At 32.6% G+C, this 26,023-nt stretch overlaps 2 protein-coding genes across 5 annotated transcripts in view; one reads left to right on the top strand and one right to left on the bottom strand.

Moving 5' to 3' along the window:
- Window positions 1–24,727, top strand: part of LOC127721355 (macrophage receptor MARCO-like) — a 131,980-nt gene extending 107,253 nt beyond the window's left edge. The window contains exons 1-7 of one of the 4 annotated variants that reach the window (XM_052228110.1): window positions 14,969–15,268; window positions 16,929–17,027; window positions 17,423–17,929; window positions 19,645–19,689; window positions 20,364–20,458; window positions 23,290–23,371; window positions 24,458–24,727. In XM_052228110.1, coding sequence (XP_052084070.1) covers window positions 15,064–15,268; window positions 16,929–17,027; window positions 17,423–17,929; window positions 19,645–19,689; window positions 20,364–20,458; window positions 23,290–23,371; window positions 24,458–24,672 — 1,248 coding nt within the window. In that variant the 5' untranslated portion in view covers window positions 14,969–15,063 and the 3' untranslated portion in view covers window positions 24,673–24,727. Of the gene's footprint in view, window positions 1–14,968; window positions 15,269–16,928; window positions 17,028–17,422; window positions 18,128–19,644; window positions 19,690–20,363; window positions 20,459–23,289; window positions 23,372–24,457 lie in introns of those variants that run through there. The other 3 variants (XM_052228109.1, XM_052228111.1, XM_052228112.1) reach the window with 3 other exon arrangements.
- LOC127722279 (macrophage receptor MARCO-like) lies at window positions 1,662–5,975 on the bottom strand. Its single transcript, XM_052229171.1, has 6 exons — window positions 5,834–5,975; window positions 5,310–5,408; window positions 4,211–4,915; window positions 2,649–2,693; window positions 1,880–1,974; window positions 1,662–1,670 (listed from the first exon to the last, which is right to left on the bottom strand). The coding sequence occupies exons 1-6, from the start codon at window positions 5,973–5,975 to the stop codon at window positions 1,662–1,664; spliced, it is 1,095 nt and encodes a 364-aa protein (XP_052085131.1).
- Window positions 24,728–26,023: the final 1,296 nt, after the last annotated feature.

Genomic DNA, 26,023 nt, shown 5'->3' with positions numbered 1-26,023 from the left:
GGCTAAGCATATCCTGCATCACATTATACCTGTCGTGTTGCTCATGTAAGAACATATTCAGTAATTAGTCTAATTCAGTGAAGTCACATTCGGAGAAAGAGGATGGATTTGTGATAACGACAAATTGATCATATCCGTGGTCATCTGTGACACATATATTATATAAAGATCAACCAATTAATGACGGTGTCTGTGAAACTTACGAAGGGTTGAATTCATCTGGACAACTTGAAACCCTTTGTTTAATTGTTTCCTTGTAAGCGCAAGCTCTCGAATATCGCATTTACAGATTAATGTATATCCCCTATGCAGGAACTGATGGATTTGTGCAACGTAGAAATAGAAAGTTCACAATTGGGATGCTGAAATCATCTCGTTTGTCGTAAAGTTGTGTCTCTCATTTATAGATGTTAGACAAGATATATGAAATAGACTTAACTGCCTCTGTCGGATCCTTTATTTCATATCTTATGGGATAGATGCGTTCAAAGCAGTCACCAAAGTTTGAATTATGAAATGAGAGGAAATGACCTTGATAGCAGAACTTGAAGTTAAAGATAATGCTAGCTTTTTATTCATTTTTCCTGATAATCTACTGTATGAAGTACACCTCACTTGCACAAAGGAACGAGTCGGCAAAAAGAGGCGCACAGTTGGTTCTAATATTAATACCAATCGATTGTTGAAAAAACGTCCTCCTAAATTGTCAATAAATTACCAGGCATCTCAATAATGTCGGTTTTAATCTCTTATATTCCAGTGTGCTTGAGATTAAGGATACTACCGAAAGTAGAATGTCTTCGTCATAGGATGTTTTCCTCGACACCGGTTGACGACACCAAACTATAATTTATTGCAAACTTAATGATTTCAGCTTTGCAATTGTCCACTTCCCATTTCTCAGTGGTAGCATAACTTCTGCTCCATCATATGGTGTTAACATATCTCAATTATTTACAGGGGCGTGTTCCTAACACAAAAAACTGAAACAAAATTATGAGATAGAACGGCTGTTATCGACTCTGAGTAGGTTTTACGGTCACCATCAAGATTGGGTTGGTCGATACGATGTGTCTTTGTCTCAATATCGATATCATTTCTCGGTGTCAGATCTTTACAAAACAGTTGTGTCATATTCTCGTTTGTGACATTTTAACTGAATGCGGATTAGCATGGCGGAAGATGAATGCAGATCAGAAGACGTTTACACTATCCAGGCACCCTGCCTGGTCTATTTTTGAGTTTTTGTGATTGCCTTAGACTTTGTTACCTTGTTCGATTAACGACAAAATGAAAATCGGTTAACTACTGTCGCCATTGTTTATAGAATTTTGTTTTTGAATCAGAGAAGTATAACTTATCCATCCCTGAAACAAGAAATAAGTATCTAAGTTGACCGTCCTTGTTTATCAGGTGAGGGAGACTTAAATTGTATGTATTTCAAAAAATCTTTGGATTTGTTTAGTATCCCTATTTGATTCACACTGTCCATAGAGTAGGTAATTTCACAATACCTCTGGAGTTATTCTATGATTGCTCCTATTGTTTTTTTATCTTTTTTTAACTGAAGCATGCACTGCAAATGAAATAGATATTTTGATAAATGGATAGATTGACAGACAGATAGGGGTAGATGGATGGAAGAATGTACCAGCATTATTTTACGCGAACTAGTTAAATAAATAATAAATTCTTTTATATTCTTGGTACTCAATTACATAAAGATGTAACTTAAAGCGTCTGGCATGAATATAGAATAATTAGGCGGATTAAGTTTTCAAATGTAGTTCATACGTAAGGGCAGTGTTTAAATAAACTGACACATAACATTTTAATAACAACAAAAAATCATTTGATATTTTATTTCATTTAAACTTACTTTTGCTTCATTCCATGTCTTTTTTGAATTCAATTGAAAGTTATAACAACTTCCCATAAACCGACCCCAACCAGATCCACAGGCCACTTTCTTAGCTTTAAAAAACATAAATATTCATATTTAAACTGCAATGTTTATATAACACGTATAATAATAACTATTTAAAACAAATACATAATAGAGAGGAGAATAGTCGGATTCAAGTCAGAATAACAGTAACATAGACAAATACAAACACCTTGAAATATCTATTGATAATTTTGTGTCATTTTATTTTGTTATTTGTCAAACAACATTAAAGAATTATTTGTATTTAAAAGTTAATAATAACCATCTCTATTTTTAGTTTAGAGAGTTTTTATCTTCTATATTTAGATTTTTGATTATTTTCATGTGTAGTGTTCCTTTTGAGCAAACGACTGTTTTACAGAAGAATTTAGATTGTGTTTGTCAGATAATTGAGCAAAATATGTTTAGCCCACATCTTCCTTTGATCAGACCATCTTTTTTTTTATCAATTCACTGTTCATTAAAGTTTGAAATCTTTCGAAGCATTTAGGTTTTACTATCTCCACGTTTGGAGTACTCAATTATTTTATGGTATCTCATGTATTTGTATTCATACGTTAAGATGAATGAGTGAATTTCGCTGGTTTGGTTTTGGGTCTGTGTAATCAATATGAAGATAAATCATGAACTACTCTTCAAACAAACAAAAATATCCCGGCTTTTTTCAGATTCTGAAATATCGAATATATCGATATCATACCTGGTTCTCTAACACTTCCCTTTTCGCCCTTTTCCCCACCTGCTCCTAAAATAAAATATATAAAATGACACACCAGTACTATAAATAGAAGCAAACATTTTCTTTCACATACAAAATCTATAAATTTCATTCTGATTTGAAAAAAAAATGAATCGACTTTAGAAACATGCAAACTAATACCAGTTAATGTGTGGTTTGTTATACAGAAAGTACGGGAAAATGTTCGCTTTCGGTAAATAGGTATATAACTTGAGCAACACGACGGGTGCCACATGTGGAGCAGGATCTGCTTACCGTTCCGGAGCATCTGAGATCACCCCCAGTTTTTGGTGGGGTTCATGTTGCTTAGTCTTTAGTTTTCTATGTTGTGTCATCTGTACTATTATTTGTCTATTTGTCTTTTTATTTTTGGCCATGGCGTTGTCAGTTTGTTTTCGATCTATGAGTTTGACTGTCCCTCTGGTATCTTTCGTCCCTCATGTAAATAGATTTGTTTACGAAAATGTTTTCTTCCAATATATAGTTTATACCCAATTAATAGTTGTTTTAGAATAATAACCCGTAAATAGTCTTTTTTAGACAATTCCGTAAAAATAATTAAGATTTTCGTCTATATTTTTATAACGAAAATACATACAGAGGTACAATAGTTTACACTTACTCCTGGCTATGAGGACAAATGCAGGTTTATTGTTCCTCGAGACACTAACTATTTGCCGACGCGAAGCGAAGAGAAATAGTTAGTGTCTCGGAAAACAATAAACTGACTTTTGTTCGAATAGCCAGTAAACGAGTGTTTACTATATAGAAAGAAACGTGTATATAGTTCTAATCAATTAACGGTTATTTTGTTTATACTACAATTCCTACACCTGTTTTTATTGAAATATTTGAGAGAAACCATATTATTTTTTATTTAGAGTAACGTCATAAAGAAAATTCGACGGAAGCGCATTGCTAACGACATAAAAATGGAGATAAATGGTCAGTGGCTGCAGATCACAAATTAATAAAGATGCAATACAATGTGACTGTGCCAACAGCACAGTTGCAGTATAATACACACACTTTATTTGCATATACTTTTGTAAAGAAAAAACATACTGATGTATAGTGTCTATCACAACGAAAACTCATAAAGCTGTATGTTCAATTACTTTTTTAACGATCCTAGGCCCCTGTTGGTTCTCATGTATGTAATACATGAACGTTTAGCAGGAATATAACATTATCATTACTGTTGTCTTGATATTCATACGTCTTAAAGTATGGACCAATTTATATCAGGAGTGACTACTACTATTTAGTGCTTTAGTGATACCTTTAATACTTTAACACAACTGTTTCAATTTAATTAGTCTAAGCCTTAGTTGATCTGTGTATAATCGGTCTCAAACTTTTGACGAAACGGAATAAAAAAAAATTATAACATGAGTCCTTACAATTACTCAAAACATTATTAATACACTTTGTACTTTAACACAAACGTTTCTATTGAAATTGTCCTGACCTTAAACGAGTTGTATATAATTGAACACTTTGACCATTGTAACCAAATGCACCTTTCTGTCCTGTAGTACCCATGTCTCCATTGATACCCTTTTCGCCGTGTTCACCTTTCAAGCCAGGTAGTCCAGTTTCCCCCATTTGACCTTTAACACCAGTGACTCCCTTTGTACCATTTACACCTTTGTTTCCGGTAGGACCAATTATGCCAGATGATCCCATCTCGCCCTTTGAACCCTTTTGACCCTCTGTACCTTTAACGCCAGCTACACCCTTTTCTGCGTCTAGACCTTTTGCACCATCTGGGCCTTTATCTCCGATTGTTCCTTTTTCGCCTTTTTCTCCAATTGGTCCTTTCTTCCCTGTTGGTCCTTTTTCACCAACTGTTCCTTTATCTCCATTTGGTCCATTTTCGCCTGTTACGCCTTTATCTCCCATTGATCCTTTTTCGCCTGTTACGCCTCTATCTCCCATTGGTCCATTTTTGCCTTTTATGCCTTTTTCTCCGTTTCGACCTTTTATCCCTGTTGATCCCTTTTCACCAATTGTTCCTTTATCTCCAATTTGACCTTTTGATCCTACAAAACCATTGTTTCCTTTTTCGCCTTTAACGCCCTGTCTGCCAATTGGTCCTATAAGTCCATTGTCGCCTCTTTCACCTTTCTCTCCTTTTTCACTAGCGTTGCCTTGATTACCATTAGCACCCGCTTTGCCTCTAGATCCCTTATCACCTTTAAACAGTTCTTCCATATCACTGCCATCTTTAATAAAATGAAATGTATTATATAGAAGGAAAAAATAAATGGTAAGACCTTTTTGAATAAACCGAGGTAAGGAGTATACGTCAATGAGAAGGCATATTAGCAAAACTGTATTTTTTTTTTATTACAAACCTCTGTTAAATAAAGTTATCCCTAATGAGCGTGCGTTTTATCTTCTTAAACGTGCTATTTATATTCGACTCTCCGAAAGTTTTGTTTCGAATTTTACCTTATATGGTTGTTAAAAAAACACGTGAGATAAGCCCGGTAATCGGAATCATATGTTTGTTTTTATATGATATGATTTTGTCTGAAGTTTGCCGAGAAAATTATCAGTTTTCTTCGTACTTAAATATTTGAGAAGATTATTTAATTTAAGTCTACGTGAACTTACATGATAATTGACCTTGTTTGTCTAGACTTGTAAGTTTTGAGGTATTAATTGTCCATTGATGTATCTGCTTTTCTAGTCTTACACTTCTTTCTATATTATCTGGAATAGATTATTGATTATATTATAAATAATACAAAATATTCAATTTTTTAAGTGGTAACAAACACCTTGACTAAAATTAATTTGGCTCTTTTCATAAAATTTTGACAAAATATTTATTTTGACCCTTAGACAAAAATATAAAAAAAATCAAAAAACTTGTGCAATACACTTTGTCGGAAAAATTGTATTGATAATAAAGCAGTTTGACAAACACTGATTTTGATCATTGAGAAGCTAAATATTTTAAAACTTCAGCTAATTTTTACAGAGTTATCTCCCTGTAGTGTTATATGCCACCTTAATGTGTACAATGATTCAAAAGTATCAGCATCAACAGTCATCTATAAATTAAACTGTATTTTTCTAGATGTATGATGCTAGCATAGAACTCGGAGTTGTGTGGTTTCAATTTATGAAAATACTTTTAAATGGAATTTGCTGTTTCTGCCAAGCATGTGGAAGTAGCAGCAAAGACTGGTAGACATGTACTCCCGCAGTGTTTATTAAACCGCGTGTTATATTTGTCACTTGCCGTTTACTATAGTAATAAAATTCTGCATTCATGTCTTATTTTTTTTTTTTTTCAATTGACTTGCTCATGTATGGTGACTCATAGAAACTTTTTACTGTATAACAGGATGGCGTGGCATCAATGCGTCACCAAACCCCGCTGACTACAAAAATGTCGGATATTGCCATGGTAGTTAGACGAGTTAAATGAAAACCTACGTTTTAAACAGTTTCTTATTAACTATATTTTAGATAGATATAAGAAGAGGTGGTATGAGTGCCAATGAGACAACTCTCCATCAAAGAAGCTGAATCTACCTTTAAAGATTAGAGACTGTTAGAGACTGTTTATTTATACAGACAAGGCAGATTAATGTTTAAACCAGTTGTATGAACGTAAGTCGGATTAATATTGAATTCGTATGGACTCATTTACCTTTGTAACTTATTAATCGCCAAAGTGTCTCATGGACACATTTACTATAGATAGCAAAACATGATATTTACTATGTACGGTATAAAAACGCATTTTAATATACAAATACAATCAAAATTTATCACATAGATGTAAATTTTTCTTTAATTTCTAATGCAAATAACTTTTAAAACAAACTGACATTATTTATTTAGAAATCTTGTAAAAAAATGAGAGATAATAATTTGTGTAGTTCATTTTAAGAATGAACATCTTTATCTAACGAATAACCAATCAAAAGTTTCGTATCAAACGTTATCTGTATCGCCAAAATGAATGGAAAATGACACCAAAAGTGACATGACAATTTTATATCAAAAGATCGAGACAATTTTTTGTGAAAACAGGTAAAATTAAGCAAACAAATTTATAAAATGTTTATATATTTTCTCGAAATTAAAAATCAACTGCATGTTGTAACCGCATCTGCAACAATTGATAATCGTTTAAATGATATTTAAATAAGTAGGTTTTAATAGGGTTTTTATTTATGTTGAAAGTATTTTTAGCACATTTGGTTTATTTATTTATTTTTTTTTTTACCTTTTTCGAATTCGTTGCAGATGGAAAATATTTAATTGTATCTGGAAAAATTGCTCACGATATTAAAGACCTATAGACTATTTTAATAAATAACGACTGTATAAGTTACTTTAACACTGTTTATATACTTACCATTAAAATACACGAAATTGACTACAACTGCCAATGAAATACAAAATAACTGCACAACTATAAAGGCTAGAATTAAATTATCTCTTTTCCTACTCGCTTTATGAATTTCAGAAAGTTTAATATTCCATACATCATCTTGAAAATTATCACCACTTTGAAAAGGTTCAGTCTGCAGAATGTTTACAAGCTCTGTAAGATTAAACAACCAGTAATGTGTGAAGCGGTGACGACTTTCTTTCATGATTATATAAATTCATTGCTCTACAACTTTATTGAATATTTTGTCACAGTTTTCAACAACGTATAATTTTTTTCGAGTGCCTTAGGAGACACAAACTTCTTAAAAGTCCTTCAACTATCCTCATCTGTCAACTTAACATAAGCGCTCTACTAAACATAATACGTTAATTTGAAGGATGTACTTGAACAATTATTTGGTTTGTATAACACATCAATTAATTCGTTTATAAAAAAGGAAAAGTTTATTTGTATTTAAGATGCTTTTTCACTGTCTAAACAGTATACGTTTTATCTTTATCCGTTACAATTTTCATCTTTTACTTTGGTAAAAAAGTAAAGCAAGAGTCTTCATACTTCTAGCATCATTACTTTATTGCAGATGAAGGGTTATTTTTGTTAATGGAACAAAACGAGAAATTGACTAAAAAGTTTAAAAGGTGAAAAGGGTAATATGGAGATAACATTCTAGTGGGTTACAAACGTATAAATGTAGATGAAGTTCCGAAATAACAGAAAGAAAAAATAGTTGTTAAGGATCAAGTTAGCGCAAATGGTCCAACCGTTGACAATGTGTGCTTGATCATAGAAGCTCTAAAAGTAATAGAAGTTTTGTGGTAGAATCAGTCAAACCAAATTGAAAAAAATAACTTGAGGAAAGGTGGAATTCGTAGTGCAATCATTCTATTTAAAAAATAGCAAATTATCTTCGATTATTATTATATATATTCCTTCACTCCATGTTTATTGTAAAGGAAATTCAATGGTAACTTCATGTACTATATATTTTGTGTATCTTGTTCCTATTCACATTTACAACCGTATCCCCATGACTGGGTAAAGAATTCACATCAAATTGAGTCTTTCATTATCAATTATGATGATTATTTATAGGACAAAACAATGGCTATTGCAATTACGTATGCAATATTGCAGCAATATTAGGACCTTTGATTTTTCTACGCTTTACACTACTGTTTCCCATGCTCAATTGAAAGATCTCCTTCACCATCTCATTAAACAGAGCGTTTTCTATAAAAATGGGAACCGTAGATATAAATTTCTTGTTTTTGGTTATAATAATTCTTATTTTGTGAAGAACCACACTGATTCTATCAAAAAATACAGTGAAAATGATAATATCAAAATGCTGGACATTTTAATCGACAATATATTCGTTGAGTTTGGATGATTGATATTTCAACAGACAGTCAGTATTCCAATGAGTAATAATTGTGCACCCCTTCTGGTCGACTTGTTTTTGTACTCCTATGAAACAGAATTCCTTCAGAATCTTCTAAAAGACAAAAAGAAAAATCACCTTGCAAAATTCTTTAATTTGACTTTCAGCTATATTGATGATGTCTTATCACTAAATAACCCATATTTCAGTCAAAACTTGCATCTCATATACCCCAGTGAACTTGAAATTAAGGATACTACTGATGCAAGAAGGACTGTTTAATACCTTGATATTTTCCTCAATATTGACACAGATGGACGACTTCACACTAAAATTTATGACAAACGGGATGATTTCAACTTCCCAATTATCAATTTCCCATTTCTCAGCATTAACAGACCCGCTGCTCCGTCGTATGGTGTTTACATATCTCAATTGATACGTTATTGATGCATATTCACACTATATTTATTTCAAATACAGGAGTGTGCTCCTTACGCAGAAAATGCTCCAATTTTGTACGAATCATAGTCATTTCGTACCATAACCATTTCGTACCACCCATTTGGTACCATAACAAAAACCATTTGGTACCATAACCAATTCGTAAAATGACCATTTCGTTCCATAAGGAAGATTATAATGTATACCATTACGTACCATATGGAAGATTATAATGTTTACCATTTAGTACCATATGGGAAATTATAATGTATACCATTTCGCACCATGTTAGTGTTGAAGAAGCAAATTATTCTCAAAAATATGTAAAGTTAAAACACGGTTAGTGCGTCATTAGTCGATTGGTCTTGCTGAATCATAATGGTTATACAATTTGTGCCTTACATTGTAAATAATTTGTCATATACATGGAAAAATTCAAATAGCTGTTTAATTGACAATCACACCACATTAAATACAAGTTACATGTAAATTCTTTATTAATAAAAAAATACGAAAAGTTTAACGGTATTTCATCTTTCATTTAAAACTGAATATTTTTCTTGCACCAAGTGTGATATGATAAAGTTCAATTTTCATATAGTACGAAATGATACTGCAATTTGTCTCATATGGTACGAAATGGTAAAGCTTTTTTTCCATATGGTACGAAATAGTAAAGCATTTTTCCATATGGTACGGAATTGTAAATCTTTTTTTCCATATGGTACGGAATGGGTTTTTTTTTTGTACGAAATGGTTTCTTTTGGTACGAAATGGTTTATATTCATCGTACGAAATGGTAAATTCATGGTACGAAATGGTAATTTTGGGAACGAGATGGCAATGGTTCGAAATGGTTATGATACGAAATGACTAGATACCTTTTGTACATCCAACATTCATGTATTTATTTTTGATGTGTCTGTTATGGTTTCGGTTGAATAATGTGTTATGTCTTATCGTTTGCTGTCCAAATAATTATAAAATTGCCTTTCAATACCATCATTGTCATATTCCCGAATATGACTGTTATACCGAGTGTGAATTTGCTTTGCTATACTACGTGTCTCGGTACTTAGTACATCCAACATACATGTATTAATTTTTGATTAATTGTTATTGTTTCGGTTACATAATGTGATATGTCTTATCGTTTGTAGTCCAAATAATTATAAAATTGCCTTTCAACACTATTATTGTCATGAAAATTGTTTGGACGAGTATTGTGAAAATAATTGTATAAAGTTCGAGATTGCATGTTAGTTACGTAAGCGCGTCACTTTTTTTTATATCCTGTGGTGTCTGTTGTTGATGGAATATGTTTGTTGTTGTTCTGCGGTTTGCACGTTGTGTGCGTTTCTCTGTGATGAATGTTCTCATGTGTGTTTTTGCTGTATTTCTGTCACGTAGTATTGTCAATTCAGTGATATTTGTTAACATTGTCATAAAGCGGGAGGTTTGGCTAGCCATTAAACCAGGTTCAACCCACCATTTCTTTTCTTAAAATGTCCTGTACCAAGTCAGGAATATTGCAGTTGTTAACAAATAGTTCGTTTCTATGTATGTTGGCGTTTGTTTTTGTTGCCCTTCGGTGTTCCTGTTGTTCATTTTTTTCATTTTATAGTTGATTTTTTCCTCGATTTTAGTTTGTAACCCGGATTTGTTTTCTCTCAATCGATTTATGACTTTCGAACACCGGTATTCTACTGTTGCCTTTATTTATTATCATTTAACTAATAGGTTATTATTACCTGCTATACCAGTGTTATCTGACAAACTCAGAATGTAGTGTGTTCTTTCATCTCCAAAACCAAATATGTCGTATAAAGAAAATACCGTGTCAACTTCCAAATCCTCTAGGTCAAATCGGACCTTGTAGATTTTTTTTTAACTGCAGAATGGTGTGCATCCTGTCATTCCCTATGAAAATTAATACATATTCAGAACATTATTTTCTGGAACACAGCACCCGGATTTGTTTTTGCTTAATCGAATTATGACTATTGAACAGCGGTATACTACTGTTGCCTTCCTTTTAACAAAGCTTGTGAAAAGCGATATTGGTGAAGCGAAATTGAGGATATATCTTTTCACTTGATATACTTGAAATATCATTAGTATTCAGTATTAACCTCCTAATTATTCTAAGAACTAGTCTCTGTCCTCATAGTAGTAGTATTTGGCTTTCTGTTCAATCATCTTTTGTTTGCTTCTTTTTGACATCTTATTTTACTAGTGTATTGAAAAAGACTGACTGGAGTCCTTACCCTCTGCTTTTCTGACATGTTTGAATTTCATGTTGAAAGTTTTTAACATTTAACTAGATATCCCAAATATAACATTATCATGATTATCAAATTCCATGAAAAAAATGTCAAATTCATATGAACCTCGCCAAAAGGACATTTATCTATGGTAATAATTCTATACACCAAAGATAGTTGAGATGTTGATCATAGTATTTGGGAAACAGTTTCAATCAATACTGAATGTTGATCAATAAATCATGAAAGGTCAAGGTCAGAAACCAACCAGATTGACATGTACACTATACAAATATTACATACCAATCATAGTTTATTCTTTACTTTAGTATCTGAGATGCAGACTTGACCCTAAAAAAATTGACCTTGATCACTGTTTAATGAAATAAGGTCAAAGTCAGGTGAATCGGTAACCCTGGTTGACAGACATGGGTTTCTCTTTTAAATTGTTTTACATTTTTCATGTCTTTTATAGCGGACTTAATGTATGGGTTTTTGTCATTGTTGTACGTTGTCCTATAATTGCTTATATCAACGTATTTGAAGTCTGGTGGACAGTTGTCTCAATGGCAATCATACCATATCTCCTTATTTTTATAATGTAGACTTTATATGTAGACGATACATCTTATGATGTGTGTCATTTGGGTTGCTGTCTCATTTTCTTATACCCTCATCTCTTTTTAGTCACACTGACAGCCGTAGGAATGTCATGAACCCAGAGTGACAATACTGCAATTGTAAGGAGGTTTTTGTACGAAAATTCAATAATAAGGAAATTTTTGAAGATCAAGTCTTTAATTGAATAAGTACATCATAAGGAACCAAACACAGAGAAAGACAAAATACACAATCCAATTTTTAAATCATCTTGTATTTTCTTGTATTTTTAAAGCAGCATCAAGGTCTTCAGAGTATTCATACTTGAACAAATTGTAGTCTTCTGTATCACTATCTGATACAGCAGAATTTGCCTGCTCCTTGTCAGGAACTTCTTCTGACAAAAAAAGCTTTTTTATTATGTAACCGAAACAATAACAATTAATCAAAAATTAATACATGTATGTTGGATGTACTAAGTACCGAGACACGTAGTATAGCAAAGCAAATTCACACTCGGTATAACAGTCATATTCGGGAATATGACAATGATGGTATTGAAAGGCAATTTTATAATTATTTGGACAGCAAACGATAAGACATAACACATTATTCAACCGAAACCATAACAGACACATCAAAAATAAATACATGAATGTTGGATGTACAAAAGGTATCTAGTCATTTCGTATCATAACCATTTCGAACCATTGCCATCTCGTTCCCAAAATTACCATTTCGTACCATGAATTTACCATTTCGTACGATGAATATAAACCATTTCGTACCAAAAGAAACCATTTCGTACAAAAAAAAAAACCCATTCCGTACCATATGGAAAAAAAGATTTACAATTCCGTACCATATGGAAAAATGCTTTACTATTTCGTACCATATGGAAAAAAAGCTTTACCATTTCGTACCATATGAGACAAATTGCAGTATCATTTCGTACTATATGAAAATTGAACTTTATCATATCACACTTGGTGCAAGAAAAATATTCAGTTTTAAATGAAAGATGAAATACCGTTAAACTTTTCGTATTTTTTTATTAATAAAGAATTTACATGTAACTTGTATTTAATGTGGTGTGATTGCCAATTAAACAGCTATTTGAATTTTTCCATGTATATGACAAATTATTTACAATGTAAGGCACAAATTGTATAACCATTATGATTCAGCAAGACCAATCGACTAATGACGCACTAACCGTGTTTTAACTTTACATATTTTTGAGAATAATTTGCTTCTTCAACACTAACATGGTGCGAAATGGTATACATTATAATTTCCCATATGGTACTAAATGGTAAACATTATAATCTCACATATGGTACGTAATGGTATACATTATAATCTTCCTTATGGAACGAAATGGTCATTTTACGAATTGGTTATGGTACCAAATGGTTTTTGTTATGGTACCAAATGGGTGGTACGAAATGGTTATGGTACGAAATGACTATGATTCGTACAAAATTGGAGCATTTTCTGCGTAAGGAGCACACTCCTGTATTTGAAATCAATATAGTGTGAATATGCATCAATAACGTATCAATTGAGATATGTAAACACCATACGACGGAGCAGCGGGTCTGTTAATGCTGAGAAATGGGAAATTGATAATTGGGAAGTTGAAATCATCCCGTTTGTCATAAATTTTAGTGTGAAGTCGTCCATCTGTGTCAATATTGAGGAAAATATCAAGGTATTAAACAGTCCTTCTTGCATCAGTAGTATCCTTAATTTCAAGTTCACTGGGGTATATGAGATGCAAGTTTTGACTGAAATATGGGTTATTTAGTGATAAGACATCATCAATATAGCTGAAAGTCAAATTAAAGAATTTTGCAAGGTGATTTTTCTTTTTGTCTTTTAGAAGATTCTGAAGGAATTCTGTTTCATAGGAGTACAAAAACAAGTCGACCAGAAGGGGTGCACAATTATTACTCATTGGAATACTGACTGTCTGTTGAAATATCAATCATCCAAACTCAACGAATATATTGTCGATTAAAATGTCCAGCATTTTGATATTATCATTTTCACTGTATTTTTTGATAGAATCAGTGTGGTTCTTCACAAAATAAGAATTATTATAACCAAAAACAAGAAATTTATATCTACGGTTCCAATTTTTATAGAAAACGCTCTGTTTAATGAGATGGTGAAGGAGATCTTTCAATTGAGCATGGGGAACAGTAGTGTAAAGCGTAGAAAAATCAAAGGTCCTAATATTGCTGCAATATTGCATACGTAATTGCAATAGCCATTGTTTTGTCCTATAAATAATCATCATAATTGATAATGAAAGACTCAATTTGATGTGAATTCTTTACCCAGTCATGGGGATACGGTTGTAAATGTGAATAGGAACAAGATACACAAAATATATAGTACATGAAGTTACCATTGAATTTCCTTTACAATAAACATGGAGTGAAGGAATATATATAATAATAATCGAAGATAATTTGCTATTTTTTAAATAGAATGATTGAACTACGAATTCCACCTTTCCTCAAGTTATTTTTTTCAATTTGGTTTGACTGATTCTACCACAAAACTTCTATTACTTTTAGAGCTTCTATGATCAAGCACACATTGTCAACGGTTAGACCATTTGCGCTAACTTGATCCTTAACAACTATTTTTTCTTTCTGTTATTTCGGAACTTCATCTACATTTATACGTTTGTAACCCACTAGAATGTTATCTCCATATTACCCTTTTCACCTTTTAAACTTTTTAGTCAATTTCTCGTTTTGTTCCATTAACAAAAATAACCCTTCATCTGCAATAAAGTAATGATGCTAGAAGTATGAAGACTCTTGCTTTACTTTTTTACCAAAGTAAAAGATGAAAATTGTAACGGATAAAGATAAAACGTATACTGTTTAGACAGTGAAAAGGCATCTTAAATACAAATAAACTTTTCCTTTTTTATAAACGAATTAATTGATGTGTTATACAAACCAAATAATTGTTCAAGTACATCCTTCAAATTAACGTATTATGTTTAGTAGAGCGCTTATGTTAAGTTGACAGATGAGGATAGTTGAAGGACTTTTAAGAAGTTTGTGTCTCCTAAGGCACTCGAAAAAAATTATACGTTGTTGAAAACTGTGACAAAATATTCAATAAAGTTGTAGAGCAATGAATTTATATAATCATGAAAGAAAGTCGTCACCGCTTCACACATTACTGGTTGTTTAATCTTACAGAAGGCAGATTTAAAAAGCAACGTCATCATTAAAAATGGGTGAACAAGTTGAGCTTGTAAACATTCTGCAGACTGAACCTTTTCAAAGTGGTGATAATTTTAAAGATGATGTATGGAATATTAAACTTTCTGAAATTCATAAAGCGAGTAGGAAAAGAGATAATTTAATTCTAGCCTTTATAGTTGTGCAGTTATTTTGTATTTCATTGGCAGTTGTAGTCAATTTCGTGTATTTGAATGGTAAGTTTATAAACAGTGTTAAAGTAACTTATACAGTCGTTATTTATTAAAATAGTCTATAGGTCTTTAATATCGTGAGCAATTTTTCCAGATACAATTAAATATTTTCCATCTGCAACGAATTCGAAAAAGGTAAAAAAAAATAAATAAATAAACCAAATGTGCTAAAAAGACTTTCAACATAAATAAAAACCCTATTAAAACCTACTTATTTAAATATCATTTAAACGATTATCAATTGTTGCAGATGCGGTTACAACATGCAGTTGATTTTTAATTTCGAGAAAATATATAAACATTTTATAAATTTGTTTGCTTAATTTTACCTGTTTTCACAAAAAATTGTCTCGATCTTTTGATATAAAATTGTCATGTCACTTTTGGTGTCATTTTCCATTCATTTTGGCGATACAGATAACGTTTGATACGAAACTTTTGATTGGTTATTCGTTAGATAAAGGTGTTCATTCTTAAAATGAACTACACAAATTATTATCTCTCATTTTTTTACAAGATTTCTAAATAAATAATGTCAGTTTGTTTTAAAAGTTATTTGCATTAGAAATTAAAGAAAAATTTACATCTATGTGATAAATTTTGATTGTATTTGTATATTAAAATGCGTTTTTATACCGTACATAGTAAATATCATGTTTTGCTATCTATAGTAAATGTGTCCATGAGACAATTTGGCGATTAATAAGTTACAAAGGTAAATGAGTCCATACGAATTCAATATTAATCCGACTTACGTTCATACAACTGGTTTAAACATTAATCTGCCTTGTCTGTATAAATAAACAGTCTCTAACAGTCTCTAATCTTTAAAGGTAGATTCAGCTTCTTTGATGGAGAGTTGTCTCATTGGCACTCATACCACCTCTTCTTATATCTATCTAAAATATAGTTAATAAGAAACTGTTTAAAACGTAGGTTTTCATTTAACTCGTCTAACTACCATGGCAATATCCGACATTTTTGTAGTCAGCGGGGTTTGGTGACGCATTGATGCCACGCCATCCTGTTATACAGTAAACAGTTTCTATGAGTCACCATACATGAGCAAGTCAATTGAAAAAAAAAAAAATAAGACATGAATGCAGAATTTTATTACTATAGTAAACGGCAAGTGACAAATATAACACGCGGTTTAATAAACACTGCGGGAGTACATGTCTACCAGTCTTTGCTGCTACTTCCACATGCTTGGCAGAAACAGCAAATTCCATTTAAAAGTATTTTCATAAATTGAAACCACACAACTCCGAGTTCTATGCTAGCATCATACATCTAGAAAAATACAGTTTAATTTATAGATGACTGTTGATGCTGATACTTTTGAATCATTGTACACATTAAGGTGGCATATAACACTACAGGGAGATAACTCTGTAAAAATTAGCTGAAGTTTTAAAATATTTAGCTTCTCAATGATCAAAATCAGTGTTTGTCAAACTGCTTTATTATCAATACAATTTTTCCGACAAAGTGTATTGCACAAGTTTTTTGATTTTTTTTATATTTTTGTCTAAGGGTCAAAATAAATATTTTGTCAAAATTTTATGAAAAGAGCCAAATTAATTTTAGTCAAGGTGTTTGTTACCACTTAAAAAATTGAATATTTTGTATTATTTATAATATAATCAATAATCTATTCCAGATAATATAGAAAGAAGTGTAAGACTAGAAAAGCAGATACATCAATGGACAATTGATACCTCAAAACTTACAAGTCTAGACAAACAAGGTCAATTATCATGTAAGTTCACGTAGACTTAAATTAAATAATCTTCTCAAATATTTAAGTACGAAGAAAACTGATAATTTTCTCGGCAAACTTCAGACAAAATCATATCATATAAAAACAAACATATGATTCCGATTACCGGGCTTATCTCACGTGTTTTTTTAACAACCATATAAGGTAAAATTCGAAACAAAACTTTCGGAGAGTCGAATATAAATAGCACGTTTAAGAAGATAAAACGCACGCTCATTAGGGATAACTTTATTTAACAGAGGTTTGTAATAAAAAAAAAAATACAGTTTTGCTAATATGCCTTCTCATTGACGTATACTCCTTACCTCGGTTTATTCAAAAAGGTCTTACCATTTATTTTTTCCTTCTATATAATACATTTCATTTTATTAAAGATGGCAGTGATATGGAAGAACTGTTTAAAGGTGATAAGGGAGCTAGAGGCAAAGCGGGTGCTGATGGTAATCAAGGCAACGCTGGTGAAAAAGGAGAGAAAGGTGAAAGAGGCGACAATGGACTTATAGGACCAATTGGCAGACAGGGCGTTAAAGGCGAAAAAGGAAACAATGGTTTTGTAGGATCAAAAGGTCAAATTGGAGATAAAGGAACAATTGGTGAAAAGGGATCAACAGGGATAAAAGGTCGAAACGGAGAAAAAGGCATAAAAGGCAAAAATGGACCAATGGGAGATAGAGGCGTAACAGGCGAAAAAGGATCAATGGGAGATAAAGGCGTAACAGGCGAAAATGGACCAAATGGAGATAAAGGAACAGTTGGTGAAAAAGGACCAACAGGGAAGAAAGGACCAATTGGAGAAAAAGGCGAAAAAGGAACAATCGGAGATAAAGGCCCAGATGGTGCAAAAGGTCTAGACGCAGAAAAGGGTGTAGCTGGCGTTAAAGGTACAGAGGGTCAAAAGGGTTCAAAGGGCGAGATGGGATCATCTGGCATAATTGGTCCTACCGGAAACAAAGGTGTAAATGGTACAAAGGGAGTCACTGGTGTTAAAGGTCAAATGGGGGAAACTGGAGTACCTGGCTTGAAAGGTGAACACGGCGAAAAGGGTATCAATGGAGACATGGGTACTACAGGACAGAAAGGTGCATTTGGTTACAATGGTCAAAGTGTTCAATTATATACAACTCGTTTAAGGTCAGGACAATTTCAATAGAAACGTTTGTGTTAAAGTACAAAGTGTATTAATAATGTTTTGAGTAATTGTAAGGACTCATGTTATAATTTTTTTTTATTCCGTTTCGTCAAAAGTTTGAGACCGATTATACACAGATCAACTAAGGCTTAGACTAATTAAATTGAAACAGTTGTGTTAAAGTATTAAAGGTATCACTAAAGCACTAAATAGTAGTAGTCACTCCTGATATAAATTGGTCCATACTTTAAGACGTATGAATATCAAGACAACAGTAATGATAATGTTATATTCCTGCTAAACGTTCATGTATTACATACATGAGAACCAACAGGGGCCTAGGATCGTTAAAAAAGTAATTGAACATACAGCTTTATGAGTTTTCGTTGTGATAGACACTATACATCAGTATGTTTTTTCTTTACAAAAGTATATGCAAATAAAGTGTGTGTATTATACTGCAACTGTGCTGTTGGCACAGTCACATTGTATTGCATCTTTATTAATTTGTGATCTGCAGCCACTGACCATTTATCTCCATTTTTATGTCGTTAGCAATGCGCTTCCGTCGAATTTTCTTTATGACGTTACTCTAAATAAAAAATAATATGGTTTCTCTCAAATATTTCAATAAAAACAGGTGTAGGAATTGTAGTATAAACAAAATAACCGTTAATTGATTAGAACTATATACACGTTTCTTTCTATATAGTAAACACTCGTTTACTGGCTATTCGAACAAAAGTCAGTTTATTGTTTTCCGAGACACTAACTATTTCTCTTCGCTTCGCGTCGGCAAATAGTTAGTGTCTCGAGGAACAATAAACCTGCATTTGTCCTCATAGCCAGGAGTAAGTGTAAACTATTGTACCTCTGTATGTATTTTCGTTATAAAAATATAGACGAAAATCTTAATTATTTTTACGGAATTGTCTAAAAAAGACTATTTACGGGTTATTATTCTAAAACAACTATTAATTGGGTATAAACTATATATTGGAAGAAAACATTTTCGTAAACAAATCTATTTACATGAGGGACGAAAGATACCAGAGGGACAGTCAAACTCATAGATCGAAAACAAACTGACAACGCCATGGCCAAAAATAAAAAGACAAATAGACAAATAATAGTACAGATGACACAACATAGAAAACTAAAGACTAAGCAACATGAACCCCACCAAAAACTGGGGGTGATCTCAGATGCTCCGGAACGGTAAGCAGATCCTGCTCCACATGTGGCACCCGTCGTGTTGCTCAAGTTATATACCTATTTACCGAAAGCGAACATTTTCCCGTACTTTCTGTATAACAAACCACACATTAACTGGTATTAGTTTGCATGTTTCTAAAGTCGATTCATTTTTTTTTCAAATCAGAATGAAATTTATAGATTTTGTATGTGAAAGAAAATGTTTGCTTCTATTTATAGTACTGGTGTGTCATTTTATATATTTTATTTTAGGAGCAGGTGGGGAAAAGGGCGAAAAGGGAAGTGTTAGAGAACCAGGTATGATATCGATATATTCGATATTTCAGAATCTGAAAAAAGCCGGGATATTTTTGTTTGTTTGAAGAGTAGTTCATGATTTATCTTCATATTGATTACACAGACCCAAAACCAAACCAGCGAAATTCACTCATTCATCTTAAAGTATGAATACAAATACATGAGATACCATAAAATAATTGAGTACTCCAAACGTGGAGATAGTAAAACCTAAATGCTTCGAAAGATTTCAAACTTTAATGAACAGTGAATTGATAAAAAAAAAGATGGTCTGATCAAAGGAAGATGTGGGCTAAACATATTTTGCTCAATTATCTGACAAACACAATCTAAATTCTTCTGTAAAACAGTCGTTTGCTCAAAAGGAACACTACACATGAAAATAATCAAAAATCTAAATATAGAAGATAAAAACTCTCTAAACTAAAAATAGAGATGGTTATTATTAACTTTTAAATACAAATAATTCTTTAATGTTGTTTGACAAATAACACAATAAAATGACACAAAATTATCAATAGATATTTCAAGGTGTTTGTATTTGTCTATGTTACTGTTATTCTGACTTGAATCCGACTATTCTCCTCTCTATTATGTATATGTATTAAATAGTTATTATTATACGTGTTATATAAACATTGCAGTTTAAATATGAATATTTATGTTTTTTAAAGCTAAGAAAGTGGCCTGTGGATCTGGTTGGGGTCGGTTTATGGGAAGTTGTTATAACTTTCAATTGAATTCAAAAAAGACATGGAATGAAGCAAAAGTAAGTTTAAATGAAATAAAATATCAAATGATTTTTTGTTGTTGTTAAAATGTTATGTGTCAGTTTATTTAAACACTGCCCTTACGTATGAACTACATTTGAAAACTTAATCCGCATATCTATTCTATATTCATGCCAGACGCTTTAAGTTACATCTTTATGTAATTGAGTACCAAGAATATAAAAGAATTTATTATTCATTTAACTAGTTCGCGTAAAATAATGCTGGTACATTCTTCCATCCATCTACCCCTATCTGTCTGTCAATCTATCCATTTATCAATATATCTATTTCATTTGCAGTGCATGCTTCAGTTAAAAAAAGATAAAAAAAAACAATAGGAGCAATCATAGAATAACAACAGAGGTATTGTGAAATTACCTACTCTATGGACAGTGTGAATCAAATAGGGATACTAAACAAATCCAAAGATTTTTTGAAATACATACAATTTAAGTCTCCCTCACCTGATAAACAAGGACGGTCAACTTAGATACTTATTTCTTGTTTCAGGGATGGATAAGTTATACTTCTCTGATTCAAAAACAAAATTCTATAAACAATGGCGACAGTAGTTAACCGATTTTCATTTTTTTCGTTAATCGAACAAGGTAACAAAGTCTAAGGCAATCACAAAAACTCAAAAATAGACCAGGCAGGGTGCCTGGATAGTGTAAACGTCTTCTGATCTGCATTTATCTTCCGCCATGCTAATCCGCATTCAGTTAAAATGTCACAAACGAGAATATGACACAACTGTTTTGTAAAGATCTGACACCGAGAAATGATATCGATATTGAGACAAAGACACATCGTATCGACCAACCCAATCTTGATGGTGACCGTAAAACCTACTCAGAGTCGATAACAGCCGTTCTATCTCATAATTTTGTTTCAGTTTTTTGTGTTAGGAACACGCCCCTGTAAATAATTGAGATATGTTAACACCATATGATGGAGCAGAAGTTATGCTACCACTGAGAAATGGGAAGTGGACAATTGCAAAGCTGAAATCATTAAGTTTGCAATAAATTATAGTTTGGTGTCGTCAACCGGTGTCGAGGAAAACATCCTATGACGAAGACATTCTACTTTCGGTAGTATCCTTAATCTCAAGCACACTGGAATATAAGAGATTAAAACCGACATTATTGAGATGCCTGGTAATTTATTGACAATTTAGGAGGACGTTTTTTCAACAATCGATTGGTATTAATATTAGAACCAACTGTGCGCCTCTTTTTGCCGACTCGTTCCTTTGTGCAAGTGAGGTGTACTTCATACAGTAGATTATCAGGAAAAATGAATAAAAAGCTAGCATTATCTTTAACTTCAAGTTCTGCTATCAAGGTCATTTCCTCTCATTTCATAATTCAAACTTTGGTGACTGCTTTGAACGCATCTATCCCATAAGATATGAAATAAAGGATCCGACAGAGGCAGTTAAGTCTATTTCATATATCTTGTCTAACATCTATAAATGAGAGACACAACTTTACGACAAACGAGATGATTTCAGCATCCCAATTGTGAACTTTCTATTTATACGTTGCACAAATCCATCAGTTCCTGCATAGGGGATATACATTAATCTGTAAATGCGATATTTGAGAGCTTGCGCTTACAAGGAAACAATTAAACAAAGGGTTTCAAGTTGTCAAGATGAATTCAACCCTTCGTAAGTTTCACAGACACCGTCATTAATTGGTTGATCTTTATATAATATATGTGTCACAGATGACCACGGATATGATCAATTTGTCGTTATCACAAATCCATCCTCTTTCTCCGAATGTGACTTCACTGAATTAGACTAATTACTGAATATGTTCTTACATGAGCAACACGACAGGTATAATGTGATGCAGGATATGTTTAGCCTTCCGCAGCATTTGAGATCAACCCCGATTTTTGATGGGTTGATATTGGTCAGTCTTTGGTGTTTCTATGTAGTGTTTTGCAGACTGGTCTGTTTGTCTTTTCACCGTTTTCGATTTTTGGCAAATTGCCAGATTCACTTCAATTTTTGAGTTGGAAAGTGTGTTTGATATCAATAGCCTTATTTTTACAAATAAAACAAACAAACAATAATTTTAATAATTGTAATTTTTTATTAACTGTGTATTTGCATTCAGGTGTCACAGGTCAAATTTATTCGTTCAAATTAAAAATTACGTTTTTTGATTGAGTTAAGACTTCCAATTGATATTTTATAGTGTGTTTTTCTATGTTGTGATGTTATACTATTGTTTCAGAAAAGGGAGAAGGTTTGGTACCATTAAAACGTTTAATCCCGCTGAAAATGTTTGCACCTGTCCTAAGTCAGGAATCTGATTATAGTAGTTGTCGTCTGTTTATGTAGTTCATACGTGTTTCTCGTTTCTCGCTTTTATATAGATTAGACCGTTGGTTTTTCCGTTTGAATGGTTTTACACTAGTAATTTTTTGGGGCCCTTTATAGCTTGCTGTTCGGTGTGAGCCAATGCTCCGTGTTGAAGGCCGTACCTTGACCTATAATGGTTTACTTTTATAAATTGTAACTTGGATGGAGAGTTGTCTCATTGGCACTCATACCACATCTTCCTATATCAAAACAAACAACACCATGGATAAAATAAATTGATTCTAATATTAATATACAGTTACAAGCAAGTATAGAAATCAAAAGATTAAAAACAAACATGGCGAACCCCAACAAACTTTTATGTGCTTCTGAATGATGGTAAGCAGTTACTGCTACAAAGCAGCCATGTAAATGCTATTTTGTGTTTAGTTATGTCAACATATAATTAGACTGATTTTTATTCATGCCTCATCTACATTGTTTAAGATAGACTGTCAGAGGAAAGGAGGTTTCCTTGTAAAAATTGAGGATGCTGTTGAAAATTGGTTTTTGAAATCTTTTGTCAGTGGTAAGTTTGTTATAAATTACCATTATCCTTCTTACGGACAGTAGCATGTAATGTTTGTTATTATTATACTGCAATTTGTCTTTTAATGTTAACTTTGTTTGTGCACATTCTGTAAATTCCACGCGAATGAACTTATGCTTAAACGTAACTGTGATAATAATAAGGTTTAAAACCCCTCTTGACGCTTAATTTTCTTATCTTCATTTCGTGTTTGTACAGTGCATTCAAGTGTTTAATATCATTCCTCCACGACCAATGAACCATGACCATGAACGTACCTGCTGAATGTTATCACGGAAACGTGTCACTCTCAATGAAAACATTTAATTAGTGATGGTTGCATCTCAGGTTTTAGCAGGTAAATGGATATCCTTTCATCTAACATCTCGGATTTATTTTAACAGTTAAATACATATCCCTTCATCGAACATCTCGGTTTTTAACAGTTAAATACGTATTCCTTCTTCGAACATCTCGGGTTTTAACAGTTAAATATATATCCTTTCATCTAACATCTCGGGTTTTAACAGTTAAATGTATATCCCTTCATCGAACATCTCGGGTTTAACAGTTAAATATATATCCCTTCAGCGAACATCTCGGGGTTTAACAGTTAAATGTATATTCCTGCATCGAACATCTCGGGTTTTAACAGTTAAATGTATGAGGGTCGTAATGGGGGTACCTTCATGATGAATAACTGTAAGAAATCTGGCCAAATGACGTTAACGGTAATTTTTGGTTCATGACGATAAAATGTACACTTTCTTTATGACGATAAAAAAATCATCGACTGATTTTGACGAATCACGTTAAATTCTTTCCAAAAATAACGGTAACGTTTAATTATTTGAGACCTCTGACGAATCACGATAAGGACATTTTGACAAATCACCATAAAATTTTAACCAATTTGACGCTAACGGTAGCCGAAAATCACCGTTTGACGCCTGACGGTAAAGGGCATTCCTACCCTCATGTATATCCCTTTATCGAACATCTCAGGTTTTAACAGTTAAATGTATATCCCTTCATAGAACATCTTATCAAGGGCATGGTATTTTAACTTTGTTTTATTTGTTTTAGGCGGAAGTGTTTGGATTGGAGCACATGATTCAACGCGAGAATCTCGTTTTATTTGGGTCTCTGACAATACACCGGTTACGTTTAGTGATTGGAGTCCTAACCAGCCGGATAATTGGAGAAATGGTGAAGACTGTGTTCATTTTCAAAGCGGGTCAAATAAATGGAATGACGCCAGATGTTTGCACAAAATGGGATACATTTGTGAAAAACATTAAATGCAAAAATAATGTGATGCTAAAGAGAGAAATTAGTTAAATCTATAGAAAGTTGTTCATTATCTATATGCTTTTTTTTGTCAAAACGAAACACTTGTCATTGATCAGTAATATTTGAGTTAAGAGGTTATTTAAATGTAAGTGCTAATATTTCCAAAAACTTCATAGAAAATCCTTTTCCTCTTCCTCTTCCTCTTCCTCCTCCCAAGCGGAGAGATACAGTCAAGTAGGATTATTTGACGCACCTGCTACAGGTATAATTTTTAAAAATCAGAGAAATATAATACAATTGTATCATATATCTCTGTATAAATGAAATAATTGGCATGTAAAAACATAATTTAAAAGTGAAGTGTCAAACATCTATCAGTGCCGTTTCCATTGCAGAAAAATTGTTTGTTTGTCAATTTATACGGATAGGTTTTCATTTCAGCTTAATGGTACTGGCAATTTTGGGCTCTTAAAATTTCCTGTCTCAAGCTGAGCAGGTTTTGTAAATAAAGAAGTTAGTAATTTCTGTAATTTTCAACAGTTTGTAGATGTAGCTTATCCAGAACATTGGTTAAATCCATCTGGTGTTTCCAGTTAACCTAATATGTGACTTTGCAAGAAAGGGGGAAGGGTCATCTAGTACAGTTTTTTATATTATTATATTTGGAAACCCAGCTTTGTCATTCAAAGCATGTTTGTTGACATTTTTCTGTTAACTTGTAGGCCATTTGATGTATTGTTCTTTCCTAGCTACCAAGGCGTCAGTAACATCAATTAATACTCTTGACACAGTTGATTTGTCAAAACCCATAGTGTCTGCGACTACTTGCATCTGACTTCCACTGTAAAAACGAAGGGCAATCATGACTTGCTGTTCAACTTTCAAGGCTGTACTTTTACTGCTACTTATCTCCAAATCGTCTCTCAACTCATTTGCAAAAAACATCAATGGTTTATCTACCAAACCTGTATCTTTGTTGTAGTTGTTCATCACTTAATCCTTTATCTAATGGATAAAAGCCTCGATAATGCCTTTCTCTCCTAAATCTAGGCGGATGAAACATTGCAGTTGCAACCATTTTGGATATCTTAATCATATAAGTACAATTTAATACACCTCGAAGAGGTTGATTAATTTTAACGACAGTTTAGGCATTTTTAACGTGGTGTTAAAATTAACGACAAGTTGAACAACACACTAATCATATTATTATTTTTATTGGAATGATTAAGAATTTTTAACGACTCGTTAGTACTAACGGCAAGTTGAACAACAGACCCATGGTTTCTTTAATTCTACCATTAATGTGGTATTAGGTTTTTGTGACTACAATCATTGTTTCAAATGACCTAAATTGCG

The sequence above is a fragment of the Mytilus californianus genome, unplaced genomic scaffold, assembly GCF_021869535.1.
Source record: "Mytilus californianus isolate M0D057914Y unplaced genomic scaffold, xbMytCali1.0.p SCAF_12, whole genome shotgun sequence".
In the NCBI taxonomy this organism is placed as follows: domain Eukaryota; kingdom Metazoa; phylum Mollusca; class Bivalvia; order Mytilida; family Mytilidae; genus Mytilus; species Mytilus californianus.
The sequence above is the reverse complement of the archived record's forward strand: the minus strand, read 5'-3'. Positions and strand labels throughout refer to the sequence as shown.